The 16,967-nt window shown below is 35.8% G+C and overlaps 3 protein-coding genes across 3 annotated transcripts; all 3 read right to left on the bottom strand.

Moving 5' to 3' along the window:
• Positions 1 to 757: 757 nt before the first annotated feature.
• LOC110655467 (very-long-chain 3-oxoacyl-CoA reductase 1) lies at positions 758 to 3,829 on the bottom strand. Its single transcript, XM_021811771.2, has 3 exons — positions 2,868 to 3,829; positions 2,685 to 2,754; positions 758 to 1,227 (listed from the first exon to the last, which is right to left on the bottom strand). Exons 1-3 carry the CDS (start codon positions 3,503 to 3,505, stop codon positions 973 to 975), a joined length of 963 nt encoding a protein of 320 aa, XP_021667463.2. The 5' UTR covers positions 3,506 to 3,829; the 3' UTR covers positions 758 to 972.
• Positions 3,830 to 5,456: 1,627 nt separating this feature from the next.
• LOC110655468 (very-long-chain 3-oxoacyl-CoA reductase-like protein At1g24470) lies at positions 5,457 to 7,184 on the bottom strand. Its single transcript, XM_021811772.2, has 3 exons — positions 6,450 to 7,184; positions 5,960 to 6,029; positions 5,457 to 5,869 (listed from the first exon to the last, which is right to left on the bottom strand). The coding sequence occupies exons 1-3, from the start codon at positions 7,088 to 7,090 to the stop codon at positions 5,624 to 5,626; spliced, it is 957 nt and encodes a 318-aa protein (XP_021667464.2). The 5' UTR covers positions 7,091 to 7,184; the 3' UTR covers positions 5,457 to 5,623.
• Positions 7,185 to 8,136: 952 nt separating this feature from the next.
• LOC110655424 (regulator of G-protein signaling 1-like) lies at positions 8,137 to 10,296 on the bottom strand. The gene is made up of 4 exons (XM_021811710.2): positions 9,997 to 10,296; positions 9,628 to 9,752; positions 9,035 to 9,156; positions 8,137 to 8,938 (listed from the first exon to the last, which is right to left on the bottom strand). The coding sequence occupies exons 1-4, from the start codon at positions 10,134 to 10,136 to the stop codon at positions 8,714 to 8,716; spliced, it is 612 nt and encodes a 203-aa protein (XP_021667402.2). The 5' UTR covers positions 10,137 to 10,296; the 3' UTR covers positions 8,137 to 8,713.
• Between the last annotated feature and the right edge of the window lie 6,671 nt (positions 10,297 to 16,967).

The following is a 16,967-nucleotide window of genomic DNA, read 5'->3' as shown; positions in this document are numbered from 1 at the left end:
TATGTTGAGTGCTTTAAATTTAGCTAACTCTATGGGAGCTCAGTCAGTGATCATTGAAACTGATTCATCAATTCTATATGAGATGATTGTGAACTCTCAGAAACAGCAAAGATGGGAGATTCAAGCTTCCCTTAGTGCTATCAAGACGCATTCATCCTTCTTCTTAGTCAACCGGAAGGCAAATAGAGAACCAGATTATTTATCAAAGCTTAGCTTTAAAACCATTCTTCCTTGTATCTGGATAGTGGTGCTCCCTCAGGAGCTCAAAAGCTAGTTGTCTTTGGATGCCTCTTTGGCTGTTTAATGCAATTGCTATTGCACTTAAATAAAAAAAAAAAAAAAGTGTTTTTCCCATTTAACTTATTTAATCGATGAAATATATTAAAATATATTTAAAAAATAAACTGACAGATTAAAGTATCTATCAAAATTAAATCTTAAAAATATTTTAATTTATTTTTTTATTTTAATAAAAATAAAAATGATACAATTTAAAATAATTTAAAATAATAATTTAATAAAAATAATAATTGCAGGTCTTCTATATTGCATGAACAATTATTGGAGACAGGGAAAATGCATGAATTTCAGGTTTGTTCCAATGTTATTTCAATATAAGGATTGAATTCTTCAATTTATACACCATGCATGCATTAAATAAATTTGGCCTATCTTATGCAGGTGAGGGCTCTTGGAAGAATAATCAATCCTAGACTGCTTGAACCATGTCTCGAGAAAACCAATGGACCCCATGAAATGAAGTTCAAGATAATATATGCATGTTAATGTTCTGCAACTGCTCTACAAGAGGACATGCAATGCAAAATGGAAAATTGTTGTTTTTAGTGCTAAAATGCAAAAGAAAATGTAAGAAAGATAATGCAAAAGATTAAATTCCATGTGTTCAAACTACAAAGCGAACAAACTATCATGATCAGCTACCCTGACTCAATTAATACAAGCTAGTACTGTTTATTCCTTCTTCCTGGAATCCTTCTGTTGCCCTCTCTTTCGAATACCAAGGCAAAAGCGGAGTCGCCATGCATCAATAATGGATTCTGGCAGTGCATGTAGCAAACCCCAAAGAAGAGAATGGGGCCAATAAGGCGTGCAACGAGGTTCATATCCTATCCAGCGCAAACCTGCCTGGGCATAGCCATCTGTTGATGGAACAAAGAAGGAAGATCTCCTAATTGATGCCATCTTTGTTGCCACATAGAGTGGAACCTAGATAGAGAAATTGTTTGGTTGATTACAACAGCACAGAGCAAAATAAATTGAATTCATATAATTCACTGTAGCAGCAAAGTTCATCTGCTTAAAGTCTAATCATACAAATAACTCCTACGCACATACTTACATCAGCAGACTCTAACTGGGGGACGCTAAACTTTCACCTTCATCAATTAACCAAAAAAAAAAAAAGAAAAATTATATGCATAGGCAGGAAAAGCAACAACAATAACCTATATTTTTGGCCTTTTCATTACACAACTCAAATCATCTATGCTTACCATATCATTCACACTAGGCAGTTGACATAAAGGGAATAATCATTGGTGAAATCTTTAGGTACAATAAAGACATCCCAAAGAAGGAGAAGAAAAACAAAGAAGATGTCCATTAATAAATAAAAAAAGAAATTTTTATTATATATAGCATTTTGCATAATATCATTCGATCATGTAAGAGCTCGTTATGATATCAATGGCCTTTCAGAATATGGTGGGTTGCATTTGCTATGGCTAACAACTATGAGGTATTTGATAGGTAGGGCACTGATATCAAACTAACACTCAAAATAAAACTGAAACACAATTCAGTTACAATTAAGTCGTGTGAATGAAGGCATTCCCTTTGTAGTATCTTACATTGATCCAAGAAAGAACAAAAGATAGACCCCTATCTAATCACTATAATTAGGAAATCCCATCATCAGAATCATGTTTGAAGTGTAAATTATTGCCTTGGATAAAAGAAATGAATAAAATCAATCCAAAATTCTAATAAGCAAATCTGGTTTTGAATAGACCAACTTTCCTTTCTTACCGAAGAAACATTGACTGTGTAAAAACAGAACAAGGCAAAGTATCTGCCTTGTTTCTATCAATCCATTACTTCAGGTGTGCAATAGTTTCTCCCAGAGGTTAATCTTGAATAAAGATAGGGCCTAAGCAGAGTACCTATAGGCATCTTTCCATCCATTGTCATCCAAATACGCAATATTTTTTTTAACAAATTTCTCATGTAAAAAGCATATACTAATATTCTTTCTCATTTGATATGAGATATCAAAAGAAAATTGAAACACATTTAAGTCATGCGTAGATGAAGACATTCTTTTTCTAGTCACTTACATTGATCTAAGAGAGATACAAGAAACAAATAAAATCAATCTGAAATTCTAATAAGCAAATCATGTTTTGATTAGACCTATTTTCCTTTCTTTCTGAAGAAATTGAAAACAGGGCAGAATCAAAGTATCTGCTCTGTTAAGGCAACCCCTTTACAAATTTCCCATGTAAACAGAAATATGAATATTCATTGTCATTTAGATATGAGCTATAAACTCAGCTTACCCAGAACACCTCATCAGTTCTAAAGAATTCTCAGAAAATAATAACCATATAACCATTATGCAAAGATTGAAACTAGCAAAATATTTTTAAATAAAGAAACAGTACCTGACACTGCACATCGATCCCACTTTTCTTGTATTCAACATAAAGGCACCTTGAGAATTGATCTATGTAACTGTAAACATGCAAAAAGACAAGTACTTGGACCGTTAAAATAAACAAGATTAACCCAGTCAAATCTCTAGTTAAGGACTTAAATCACTGGGACACATCAGAACAAATGCTTACGCTTTGGTGGCGGCATAAACAGCATAGAGAGGATCAGAAGGAATGACAATTGCTGCACCAGAACCGATATTAACTATAGCACCCTTCTTCCTCTTCAACATCCCAGGCAAAACAGCTTGTGTAACTTTAGTCGTGCCTTCCACATTTACCTTAATCAAGTTCTTCAACAACTCCTCATCCACTTCATGGAAAAACCTCGCGTAGGGATATGAAACCCCAACGTTATTAATCAAGACACCAACATCCAAATCTGCAATGGTCTCCTTAATTTTCTTAACGCCCTCGTCGATATCGCCACTGAAATCAACAACAACATTCTTGATTTGGACCTTGCCATATTTGGACTGAATAGAATCCGAAACATCTTTGAGCTTATCGGGATTTCGACCAACCAAAACCAGATTAAGACCCTTTCGAGCCAATTGAAAAGCGAAACCCTTGCCAATACCGTCAGTAGGTCCCGTTACGAGAGCCCATGATCCATAGTTCTTCAGATACTTGGCGGGTCTGAGGAAATTGACGTAAACCCATTTAAGGAAAGCGAAGAAGTATTTCAGAACTGATACAGAACCCAGAATGAAAAGCACAAGAAGCCAGGAAGGCTGATCCTTGAGCATATCGATAAAACAAAGCTCCATTTTTGGATAGTAAGCGTTTTCTTCGATCTAAAAAGAAAAGAGAGAGATCTGAGAAATATATTGGTTTCTTGAGCTTGGAAGGAATGGGTGAGATTCGACTGCGCAAAGATGAGCTAACAAGGAAAACAGAGGATAGAGTGAAACAAATAAGAAGTACGGTTAGGCAGAAACAGTTGAGAGTGGGAGATTTATTAAGATTTGAAATGGGAAGAAGAAGGGCGGCGAAGTAGATGAGCTGAAAACCACCAGATTTAACTACAAATGACGACAGCCACAACAGAACATAAGTCTGCCCCTTCCCTTACGCTCATCTTGACCCCGCTGCTGCTCTGGCTTTAACTACGATAAAATCGTATTATTTAAAATAATAATAATAATAATAATAATTCATCAAAAAAAATATTTTTTATGAAAAAAATCAATAATTTTAAAATAAATAAATAAATAAATTGAGTTTGAAAGCTAAGCCAAAAGGGATTTAAAAATAAAAAATAAAAATTTTGTGATCTAAAAGCTTATGAAAATAATATCAATAAAATCTGATAAAAAAGTGCAAATATTTTAAATAATTAATTATTATAATTATAAAAATTAACCATTCAACTAATATTTCATGTTCCTAAGCAACAATAGATTTTGTTTTTCTTAAAAAAAAAAGAAGATCAAATTAGATGCAAATTTTGTGTGCCTTTCTAAGTTTTTATAAACAGAAACAAGCGCCGACAATCACCTCCGACTGTCATTTTTATGATCAGAGAGCAGACCAAAACCAAGCGAGTCACCAACTTCGATTTTTAGGGTAGGAAAAGCTTTTATTATTTCGCCTAGAAATGTTACTTTTTTTTTTTAATTAATTTGTATTCCACATTAAAAATATAATCCATAAAAAAAATTAAAAAATGAAATTTTAACTTGGAACATATGTGAATGTAAATTTTTAATTTTAAAGCTAATTTTTTATTGTAATTCTTCTAAGTTAATATCAAATGGTATCAGAATCATTCGTTATATATTTTGGTTTATATATATATAAACTTAGATTCTTCAATTTCAATGGCTAGATTGTTTTGATGTGGTTGGTCTAGTGAATTATTGAAAAATTAATTAAATATAATACATATTAATATAAATAAATAAATTTAATTTATTAAATTTTAGTTATTTAAAATCAAATGAGTAATATATAAAAATCATATAAATTTGCAATTATTTTTTAATGTTCATGTAATATATATATATATATATATATATATATATATATATATATATATTCTTATGAAATAAGATATGTATATTTTAAAATAAATAATATATGATTACTAAGATAGTTGAATCAGTTATGCCTTTAAAGATTTTTTTTTATAAGATTTTGGATTCAATTATTCTTTTCTAACACCTAAAACAAAAATATCCATTGATTAGACTCCCTGATTACACCAATTCACAATCAAACTGAGCAAAACAATTGAATCACTTCAGTTCACCTATTTGTCAGATTAAATTACAAATCCTAATTGATTTGAGTTCTGGTTCATAGGACTGATTCGGTTCAGATACCTTTATCATCAGTAATCAAACGACTAAAGACTGGCTTTCACATAGGTTGGTGACCTTCTTTACTAAGTTCATTTTCCCTTTTCAATTAGAGGATTGCAAGATTAAATACTAATTATATATATATCTGGCTTAATTTCAATGCAGTTGACAGACAGCCTCTTTTCTTTTTGGTCTGCAAACAAAATTGTGTTAATGAACCCGTCAACTTCATGAAAAGTTGAACAAAGTTCTGGTGACCCACCATCCTGTAATGCGAGCTTGAATGCAAGAGCCTTGCTTGCCAGTTCGATTGGTGGGGCATTGATTCTGATTAATTACTGCCAATAAGCCATTGTTTTCCTTCATATTTTTTAGTGGTCTCAAGAATATGACCCACACCCACATGAAAATAATATTGTCCAACTGATATTAAAAATATATATTATTTCATATTTTTAAGCTTATATGTATTAATGCGTATAGTTTAAAAATAGCAGCCAACAAGTCCTACAGTACAAGCTAAAGATTGTAATTATTATTAATAATTTTATCTAATAATATATAGATTATATATAGACATAATCAAGTAATAATGTTCCCCCGGCGGCGGATGCCAATGGAGAGACGCCAAGAATCAAGAAGAGAGTGAGGAAGGAGGTGGCAGAAGAACCATTGAATGGAGTGAGGCCAGTAGGGTGTGCACCGTCCTTCAAACCCTATTTTATGGATAGCTGCTTTTGCATAGCCTTCTGCCGATGGTATAAACAATGATGATCTCTCTATCGATGCCACCTTTGATGTCATTTTCGTTGCAACATACAGTGGCACCTGAGTGAGCATCAACCCAATACCTTTGTCAAATCATCATTCTATATGCTGAACGTATAACAAATGATTCAACTTAATGTATATAAATACCTGACACTGCACATCAATCCCGCAGCTCTTGTATTCCACATACAAGCTTCTTGACAATTGATCAATATAACTGCATTACAATATTCACCCTAGTAAGTTCTCAATAAATACGAGCCTGCAAATTTTCAGAGATTACATATATTCTTGAGAATAGCAATAGAAGATGAGATTTGACTCTGAAAGAGGATAGTATTCATTGAGAAAATCTGACAATTGCATGCGTGGTGAGTGGTTTTGTACCATTTGGCCTTTACACATCCATCCATCTACATTTCTAAACACTTTTCCCACTCCTAAACCCTAAACACATTTACTCACAAATTAAATATATGAATACAATAAATAATTAATATAATTTCTCTTTTTTATTTATATGATTTTAATTAAGATTTAAATTTGTGATAATCTGTTGGCCCATCAAATCTAAGGAGTAAGCATAGGATATAGCAAATTGTTAAAAGAGTTAGGGTTAGGATTCATTCTTTCTTACGCTTTTGTAGCAGCATAGATGGTGAAGAGAGGATGTGAAGGCACAACAATGGCAGCTCCTGAACCAATGTTAACAATAGCACCTCTTTTCCTTCCAAGCATCCTTGGCAAAACTGCTTTTGTAACCCTACTAGTGCCCTCCAAATTCACTCTAACTATATCCATCCAAACTTGCTCATCCACCTCATGAAAGAATCTAGCTTGAGGATATGTGATACCCACATTGTTTATCAAAACACCCACATCAACCCCTTTAATGGCCTCTTCTATAAGTTGGATCCCACTTTGCATTTCCCTGGAAAAATCAAACACCACAGTCTTGATCTTGCTATCTGGAGACTCTACTTGGATTTCATTTGAGACATTTTTGAGCTCGCTGGGGTTTCTGCTCACTAGTATTAGGTTTAGACCTTTTTGAGCTAGTTGATAAGCAAAGGCTTTGCCTATACCGTCTGTGGCTCCTGTGATGAGCGCCCAAGAGCCATATTTTTCTCTCAGATTCTTTGGTGGCCTGAGAAATGTTGCATATACCCAGTTGAGAAAAGAGAGGGAGAGATTGAGGAAGGAGAGAAAGCCAAGAGATGAGACTAGAAGAATCCACAAGGGTTGGGCTGCAAGGTGGTTGATGCATGCTGAAGCCATTTTCTTAGTAACTGAGCAGTGGGTGTATATTTTGCTTGAATTTAAAGACAAATTTCTTAGTAACTGAGCTGTGGCTCTAGTTTACTGTTAAAAAAAAAAAAAAGGCGGTTCTAGTTTTGATCTAGTTTTTGGTCGGACCTAATTCTAAAGTCTTGTTTGGTATTGTAATTAAAGGTTAAAATTTACTTTTTTTTATTAAAGATGCTGTTAAAAAATAATTTTAAAAAATAATTTTATTATTTTAATATTTTTATTATTAAAATTTATTAAATTTAATTTTAAATTATTTTTAATACACTTTAACTAATACAATTAATATATCTAAAAAAATAATTTTTTAATAATAATTTTAACGATAATGTTAAATAGATTCTAAATTTTTATAAAAAAATTTAAAATATAAGTAAAATTATTATATAATTATAGAAAGTTTAAATTTATATGAGAATAAATTTAATATAAAATATTTATATATAAATTTATATATTTATTATTTATATTTTAATTAATTTTATATAAATTTTAATAAAATGTGAGGTCTAACTTATTAGATGTATTCATAAAAATGTTCCATCATAATAAATGATAGCAGTATATTTGTTACATAGAATAAATTCTCAACCTTAAGGCATATAAAGGACTTGCCCACCTAAACAGGAAATCGCATTTAATTGGCTATGGTCCCCGTCACTGTGGATTAATTTGCATGCCAACGACCCTCTCCAGCTTTTAACTGTTATGGGTGACTCACCACTGACCACCATTTGTTCAGAGTTCAGAATCCTGTGTATCTATCTTATTACTTTATTAGCACCAATTCTAGTTGATCTGTACCAGCATTTCTTTCACAATAAACATGTTTAATTCTACATGTTCAAGACTTCAATTACTTTCTATATCATCAATCCAGCTCTATGATGATTATAATGGCGTAAAAAAAATTTTCATACAATCACACAATTTTTATTGTTTTTTTAAATATAAAAACTAATAAAAATAAAATCAATCAAATTGAATTCTTATGAAATTCTAAATTTCAAAGAGGAGAATAGCTATTTACCCTCTGATATTTAAGGATGGCAGCACCAACACTGAACATGACCTGGACGGATCAAGGAAGCTGCTGCAATCAAAATGCTAAACTTAAAAGCAACATTTTCCAAAAAAACAAGACTTCTCTTCCACCTGGGCTCTTGTTGCTATCTAGCATTTTTCACTGGGCCACATGAAAAACCTTGGGAGGTGGGTTACTTTCAAGTGTCCCTATCCAGACTAAATCATTGAGGTCAGGCTGGGTAGATGGCCTTATCACTAACAAAATAGTTTGCTAATATTGGTTAAACAATAATGCACATTTTTCCCTCAACACCAGAGATAGATACATTGAGCAATTACTCTTGCGTCTGTATAAATGCTATAAACGCATTAACTTCCAACCTTAACAGGCAGCTGAGTTCACCTCCTTTCTCTACTCATCCTTTCTTTTTCACTTCTAATTTTGTGTGCATTCATCATGTTCTGAATCATCATACGTTGATGGTTCACTATGAATTGCATCACTTGTTACACTTGGTATGCCGTACTCATTCCCTGAATCAAATTTGCTATAAAGAAGCACAATATTCACAATTCTTGGCTTGTTGCATCGTCCAAATCATTATTAATGCAACCAGCGCCCTTCACAAGATGTTCTTGATGGAATGGATCATCAGTACCATGCACGGAACTTAATCTAGGAGAGAAGTTCCAACCTGCCATCTGTTCCAGGTCATGGTCACTCGATCTCGTACTGGCTTCTTCTTTGAATTTGATAAAAAACATGGATGACCAGTAATCTTTTGCCAAATTCTTCAGGGAGAAAAAGTTGCTTCAGATATGTATTCACATTTCAATATTAATTCAAAGAGGAGTCTAATAACAATTTCATTCACCTAAGCAACCCACCATTTTCATTAGCTGCAGCAACTCCTTTATTGCCTTATTAAAAAGATCAGGGTGTGCTAGATCAATGGTAGTCAATATTTCGTGTCGCGTTCGGTGAGATATGTTTACCTCCATCGCTGCACCTGTATAGTGGAAAGATCAATAAGTATCAGACAGAAGTGCATTCCTGCACATTTAAAATGAGAAGGAAAAATTAGCTGGAAAAAAAGAATTCAATAAAACTTGATTCTTCACTATTTTACTTCCTAATTCCAAAGTGCTGACCATCATCACTATTTTAACAAATCACTATCTCTGGTGTGAGCCTATCAAGAAGAACAACTGTATTAGTCAGATACAAAGTATATTTGAGAAGGAAAAATTAGTGAAGATCAGAAGAGAATTCAATAAAACTTTATCGTCATTGTTTGACTTCCTAATTCCAAAGTGCCCACCAACACTACTAGTTTAACAAATCCCTATCTCTGGTGTAAGCCTATCCTAGAAGGACAACTGTATTTGTCAGATATAAAGTATACTTTAAGCAAAGGGGAAATGTGAATGAATTTAATGCAAATGAATACAAAATATTGATCCTTTTTGACATTACAAACCTGCTACTATATATTTCTCAATAATATGCCGTGCCATATAGATCCTTCTTACTGTGTCATCTATAGGGATTTTGCCACGTTCATGCACCTCGCTATAGAAATGAACACTCTCCCCAGCCAAACAACTGCAGTCACGGTAAAAACTATATTAAAATATTGATTCTTCTTCCTCATTTTGTTATAAATTTTATCTCAAGCTTCTCGAATCTCCAAATTGTTCCAAGGGAAAAATAAAGTATGAAAAATATCTGTGGAGAAGTATCCAAGGCCTAATTTATCTCTCAAGAAAATACCATGAAGCTGGGTAATTCCAACGTATATCAAGTTAAGTGAGTATTAATTTCTATTAACTATGGAGAAGAGAGAAACCTGTCAGCAAAAGCCATAAAAGACTGACGGAATCTTTTGTTCAGTAGAAGCTTGTCCAGTGGTTCATTAGGATCGATGACTGGAGGTGGATCTCTTTGCATTAGTCGCCCACTATCAGGTATACCTAAAGCCTGGCCCATTGTTTCATACCGGGAAATCAAAATATTACCAAAACCTTGTACCCCATCTGATATAAATCTAAAGATTGACCATTCGCCATGATTTATGCAATTTTTGCAGCAAAAAGGAAAAGCCTTTGGGGGCTGTTAGCGCTTAGATTTGCGAGTCCATTCTCCACGCCATGTGTTTGCTTTTTGGTTTTGACTGAAAGCGACCGCAAGCTGCAAAGGAGGGAAAAAGAAGAAGTCTCAAAATTGATTACATGTATACCATCCGCTATTGATTATTTGTTACGGACGACATGTCGTTGACTTGCTCCGCCGACCATTTAACGATAACATTATGCGCGGTTCAACGGCCTGTCATTTACTGACAATGAGTGATTGTACACTGTACAGAACCAACCCTTGAAACGTGCTTTCGTTTAAGTATGACGTCAAAACCACCGAGAAAACTCAACTCAACTCAACTAAATCTTTATCCCAAAAATTTAGGGTCGACTATATAGATTCGTTTTCTCCACTCTAAACAATTTTGGGTTAAATTCTCAGAAATTTGTAATGTTTTTAGGTCATGCTGTACTACTCTCCTCCAAGTCAATTTAGGTCTACCTCTTTTTTTCTGTCTATCCTCTAACCTAATGTACTCTACTTGTCTAACTGGAGCCTCCGTATGTCTACACTTCACATGACCAAACCACCTCAATCTTCCTTCTTTCAACTTATCCTCAATTGGCACCACTCCTACCTTTTCTCTAATACTCTAATTACAGACTTTATCTAGTCTAGTATGGCCACTCATTCACCTTAACATTCTCATCTCTGCAACTCTAATCTTAAACGCATACGACTCATTCAGTGCTCAATACTCACTATCATATAACATAACCGGTCGTATAGCTGTATGGTAAAATTTTCCTTTCAACTTATTGGGAATCTTGCGATCACATAAAACTCTCGTGGCACGTCTCCACTTCAACCATCCGGCTTTAATCCTATGACTAACATCCTCCTCACATCCCCCATCTACTTGAAGGACTGATCCGAGATATTTAAAGTGACAATACCACTCCATCCAAACTAACACATTCCCTATATCACCAGTTTGGCCTTTACTGAACTTGCAATGCATGTATTCTGTCTTCGTTCTACTTAACTTAAAGTCCTTTGACTCTAGAGTACTTCTCTAAAGCTCTAGCTTTCTATTGACTCCTTCTCGCGTCTCATCTATCAGAACAATATCATCCGCAAACATCATGCACCAAGGAATATTCTCTTGTATATGTTTCGTCAATTCATCTAAAACTAATATAAAAAGGCAAGGGCTTATAGCTAATTCTTGGTGTAATCCAATTGAGATCGGAAAATCTCTTGTGTCCCCTCTCACTGTGCGCACAATAGTAGTTGCTCCTTCATACATATTTTTCAACACTTGTATGTACTTAATAGATACCCTCTTTTATTCTAACACACTCCATAAGACATCTCTTGAAACACTATCATAAGCCTTCTAAAAATCAATAAAAACCATGTGTAGATCTTTTTTCACATCTCTATATTTCTCCATCAAGCTTCTAATGAGAAAGATCCCTTCCATAGTTGAACAACCTGACATGAAGCCAAATTAATTGAGAGAGATAGAAGTATTATGACGTAGTCGATGCTCCACAACTCTCTCCCACAACTTCATAGTATGGCACATGAGTTTAATTCCTCTATAGTTCGAGCAACTTTGTATGTCTCCCTTTTTTTTAAAAATAGTTACTAAAATACTCCTCTTTCATTCATCAGGCATTTTCTTTGAGTTTAAAATTTTATTAAATAATTTAGTTAACCATGCCACTCTCATATCTCCCAAACACTTCCACACTTCAATTGGTATTCCATCGGGTCCACAAGTTTTACCCACTTTCATTCTCTTAAGTGCTTCCTTTACTTCTAAAGATCTAATCCTTCTAGTATAATTCACATTCTTTTCTATCGTTCAATAGTCTATATTCAAGCTATTACCATTTTGTCTATTATTAAAGAGATCATTAAAATAATTTGTCCATCTTTCTTTAATGTCCTCATCTTTCACCAACATTTTTCCTTCTTTATCCTTAATGCACCTAACTTGATTGAGATCTTGACATTTCCTTTTTCTCCTCCTTGCTAATCTATAAATATCTTTCTCCCCATCTTTAGTTTTGTAACACCCCAAAATTTTAAATTTAATTATTTTATGAGTATTATTGATATTTTAATTTTATTTAAATTTTAAGAAATTATTTGAGATTTTTCGGATTTTAAAAATCGGGTTCGATTTTTCGAAAATATAAACTTTGATGATTTTTAAAAATTTATTTAAAAACCAAGTGGCAAAACTAAAAATATATTTGGAGTCTACGAATTTCTCTGAGTTTTCTAGAATTTTTTTGAAATTTTTGGACCTCATTTTCGGTCTCGAGGCAGAGTAAAAATTCAAAATTTTGTATCCTGAATCGAACCGAATCGAATTGGACCGATCGAATCTGACCGGCCTTTTCTTTTTCTTCCTTCTTCCTCCCCGCACGTCCCGACCCCTCTCCCTTTCTCTCTCTTTTTCTCTCTCCTCCCTCCTCCCCTTGCCGCGCCGCCGCCTCCCCTGCCACCCACTCATGGCGCCCATCCCAGTAGTCGGCCACCGAACGCTGGAGCAGCGGAGCGGTGCTCGAAGAGACGCGACGCGCAAGCGTGCCGCTTCGTCTTCCCAGCCGAAATCCGGCCGATCCAGCCACCAATCGGACCTGGTCTTGTGTCTAAACTCATCTACTCGTCGAGAGCTTTCCATAGACACCAAGAATACCGAAATCCATCAAGCGGTTTGTCCAATTTTTTCCCGGGAAGTTTTAGCCCATTTTGACTTTTGGGCTAGATTTCTCGCAAACCGTGAACCCCACGAGAAAATCGAGAGTACCAGAACTCTCCACTCGTCGAGAGCTTCGCGACGATATAAATTTCAAATTTTTTCGACACTGTTTTTCGGTGGGTCCCACGAAACTTCGCAGTATTTTTCCGAGCATTTAATGAGCTTAGAAAATTTCGTAAAATTTATGTACTAACCCCCGTGTTGTGGGCTTCGTGTAGGTATCTTCAATTCGCGGAAATTCGGCGATTGTCAGTGCTGTGAATTTCCGGCGAACAGCACTCTGGGAAAAGTCTCCGAATTGGATCGAGATTTTAGCTATCCCACCATTGTCAGACATCCCGAGCGCGTTCCCGAAGTCAGAATCGGCAAAGGTAAACCCGAACCTTATTTTTTTTCGTAATTTTCTAGTGCTTAAGTAGGATTAAAAATTCATAAAATATTCATGGTAGCTCAGAAAATTATGATTGTTTTTGCAATAGCCTAGTAATATTGCTAAGGACCGCGGGGCAAAGTTTTAGAATTTTTAGAGCTTATTTGAGCAGTTTTTGCAAAAATGATCAATTATAAGGACTAAATTGAAATTTTACATATTGTGATGGATGACTGATTTGATGGGCCCGAGGGGCTGTGTGATGTGATTGAGTTGTGGATATATGGATTGTGAATATAGAAGTGTGTTTCGAGCCCTTTTGCAGGTTGGGTAGGTCCTAGGTATAGGGGAGACTCTGCCGGATTTTCGGCACGACTTAGGACGTATTTGGTCATTTCATGATTTTTATTGAGTCAATTGTCTTAAATAATTATAATGTAATTGTCAGGTGAGCCGGGACAACCTTCTTCCTCCGCCCAGCCGCCACAGTGACCGTTATCAAGTCTGTGAGTAAAATATTAATTTTAATTGTAATTTCACTATTATTATATGTTCAAGCATGCCCATGCATCACTTATATGCATATATCTATGTAGATAAACTTTAGGCATGATTTATGTTGCATTCATAACTGTGAAAGTGCCATGTATGTTGTTGTGGTAATTTGGAGCAGTGTGCGTGCGTTGGCGTGCGTGTGATGTGGTGTGGACTATGGATAGGACGGGTAGACATGGCTTGAGATCTTCGCTGGGACTCGGTCCTTCAGGGTAGACATGGCTTGAGTTCTTCGCTAGGACCCCGATTTGGTTATTAAGTGGAAGTCCGAGCTGAGTTCTTCGCTGGCACAGTTGGAATTAAGAGAGCTGTATAGGGGATCAGCTTCCATATATATTATGATTAATATTACCAGGTGCGTGAGTCCTCTAAATTACCTTTTTGATGTTATGATGTGAAATTATTACTGGTGTTGCATTTCACTCTACAGGGTGCATTAGTTTTAGATAGTTATAGAGATTATGGTTAAAATTGATATTTTACTCTCTGAGTCGAACGCTCACTCTTGTTCAATATTTTTTCAGGCTACAGGAGGATTTTATTGTGGTTAACCTGCTTTTCTCCTTCGCAGGTTGTTTATCAATATTTGTGTAATTTTATTTACTCCTAGAATTTTCACATGTGTTAGAAGTATTTATTTGATTTTGATCTGTAATATTATTATCATGTTGGACCTGTAAACGTATAATGATATGCATGTTTGATAGACTAGATGAGGGAGCTGAGCTCCCATATATTTTTATGATGATATGAGTATGTGGAGGGTGAGCTGAGCTCCCCAAATTGATATATATATATTGTGTTTACAGGTCGGGTGAGTCAAAAACTCCCCGTTGAAAGGTCCATTTTATGGTCGGACTCTGTTCAGTTGATTTCTTGAAATTGGGCCCAAATGGGCCTTAGGGTTGGGTTAGTGAATAGTTAGGCTTACTACAGGTCTCGGGGGCTTTAGGCTGGCCCAGGTCTTAGTGCCGGTCCGGCCCATAGGTTGGGTCGTGACAAGTTTCAAATTTCTCATATAACTTTTCAAAGGTCTGCGCTCTTACTTGATTAACTAGCTTTTTTGCCTCTTTTTTGGTATCTTGTACTGTTCATATGCCTCATTATTATCACATTTAGGTAATTTCTTATACCATTTCCTTTTTATCTTCACTGCCTTTTGTACTTCCTTATTCCACCACCATCTCTCTTTTGAGGGTGGTCTATGTCCTTTAGACTCTCCAAGTACTTTTTGTAACACCCCAAATTTTATTATTTATGAGTATTTTTGATATTTTAATTTTATTTAAATTTTAGGAATTTTTTTGAGATTTTTCGGATTTTAAAAATCGGGTTCGATTTTTCGAAAATATAAACTTTGATGATTTTTAAAAATTAATTTAAAGACCACGTGGCAAAACTAAAAATATATTTGGAGTCTACGTATTTTTCTGAGTTTTACGGAATTTTTTCGGAATTTTTGGACCTCGTTTTCGGTCCCGAGGCAGAGTAAAAATTCAAAATTTTGTATTTCGAATCGAACCGGCCGACCGAATCGGATCGATCGGACCGTCGAATCGGACCGCCCTTTTCCTTCTTCCTTTTTCTTTCCCGCGCGTCCTCTCCCTTTTCTCTCGCTTTCTCTCTCCTCCCTCGCCACCGCCGCCTCCCGCCTCCCTCTCGCGGCGCGCCTCCCGGTCCCACCCACCGGCCGCCATAACTACTAAAAACGCCCGCGATCTCCCCCCCTGCGCGCGCGCCGCTTCGACTTCCTCGGCCAAATCCGGCCGATCCGGCCACCAATTGGACCGGGTCTTGTGTCCAAAATCATCTACTCGGCGAGAGCTTTCCATAGACACCAAGAACGCCGAAATCCATCGAGCGGATTGTCCAATTTTTGCTCGGGAAGATTTTAGCCCATTTCGACTTTTGGGCTAGATTTCTCGAAAACCGTGAATCCCACGAGAAAATCGAGGCCACCAGCACGCTCCATTCGTCGAGAGCTTCGCAACGACATAAATTTCGAATTTTTTCGACACCGTTTTTCGATGGGTCCCACGGAACTTCGCAGTGTATTTTCGAGCATTAAATGAGCTTAGAAAATTCTGAAAAATTTATGTACTAACCCCCGTGTTATGGGCTTCGTGTAGGTATCCTCGATTCGCGGAAATTCGACAATTGACCGGTTCGCAAATTTCGGGCGATGCACCGTTCAGGAAAAGTCCCCGAATTGGACCGAGGTTTTGGCTAGCCCCCCATTGTCAGACGTCCCGAGCGCGTCCCCGAAGTCTGAATCGGCAAAGGTAAACCCGAACCTAGTTTTTACGTAATTTTCTAGTGCTTAAATATGATTAAAAATCCATAAAATATTCGTGGTAGCTTAGAAAATTACGATTCTTTTTGCAATAGCTTAGTAATATTGCTAAGGACCGCGGGGCAAAGTTTTATAATTTTTAGAGCTTATTTGGGCGGTTTTTTGCAAAAATGATCAATAATAAGGACTAAATTGAAATTTTGCGTATTGTGATGGATGACTGATTTGATGGGCCCAGGAGGGGCTGTGTGATATGATTGAACTGTTGATATATGGATTGTGAGTATAGAAGTGTGTTTTGAACCCTTTTGCAGGTTGGGTAGGTCCTAGGTATAGGGGAGACTCTGCCGAATTTTCGACACGACTTAGGACGTAATTGGTCTTTTTCTTTGTTTGTGTTGAGTCAGATTGTATTAAATAAATGTAATATGATTGTCAGTGAGCCGATAGCCTTCTTCCTCCGCCCACCGCCACGGTAATTTGTCGTCAAGTCCGTGAGTAAAATATTAATTTTAATTGTAATTTCGATATTATTATATGTTCAAGATGCCCATGCATCACTTATATGCATATATTTATTTAGTTAAACTCTAGGCACGATTTATGTTGCATTCATAATCATTAATATGCCATGGATGTTGTTGTGGTAATTTGGAGCAGCATGCGTGCGTTGGCGTGCGTGTGATATGGTGTGGACTATGGATAGGGCGGGGTAGTCACGGCTTGAGTAATTCGGGACCCGTT

This window comes from Hevea brasiliensis, chromosome 7 (assembly GCF_030052815.1).
Source record: "Hevea brasiliensis isolate MT/VB/25A 57/8 chromosome 7, ASM3005281v1, whole genome shotgun sequence".
NCBI classification, from domain to species: Eukaryota; Viridiplantae; Streptophyta; class Magnoliopsida; order Malpighiales; family Euphorbiaceae; genus Hevea; species Hevea brasiliensis.
The sequence above is the reverse complement of the archived record's forward strand: the minus strand, read 5'-3'. Positions and strand labels throughout refer to the sequence as shown.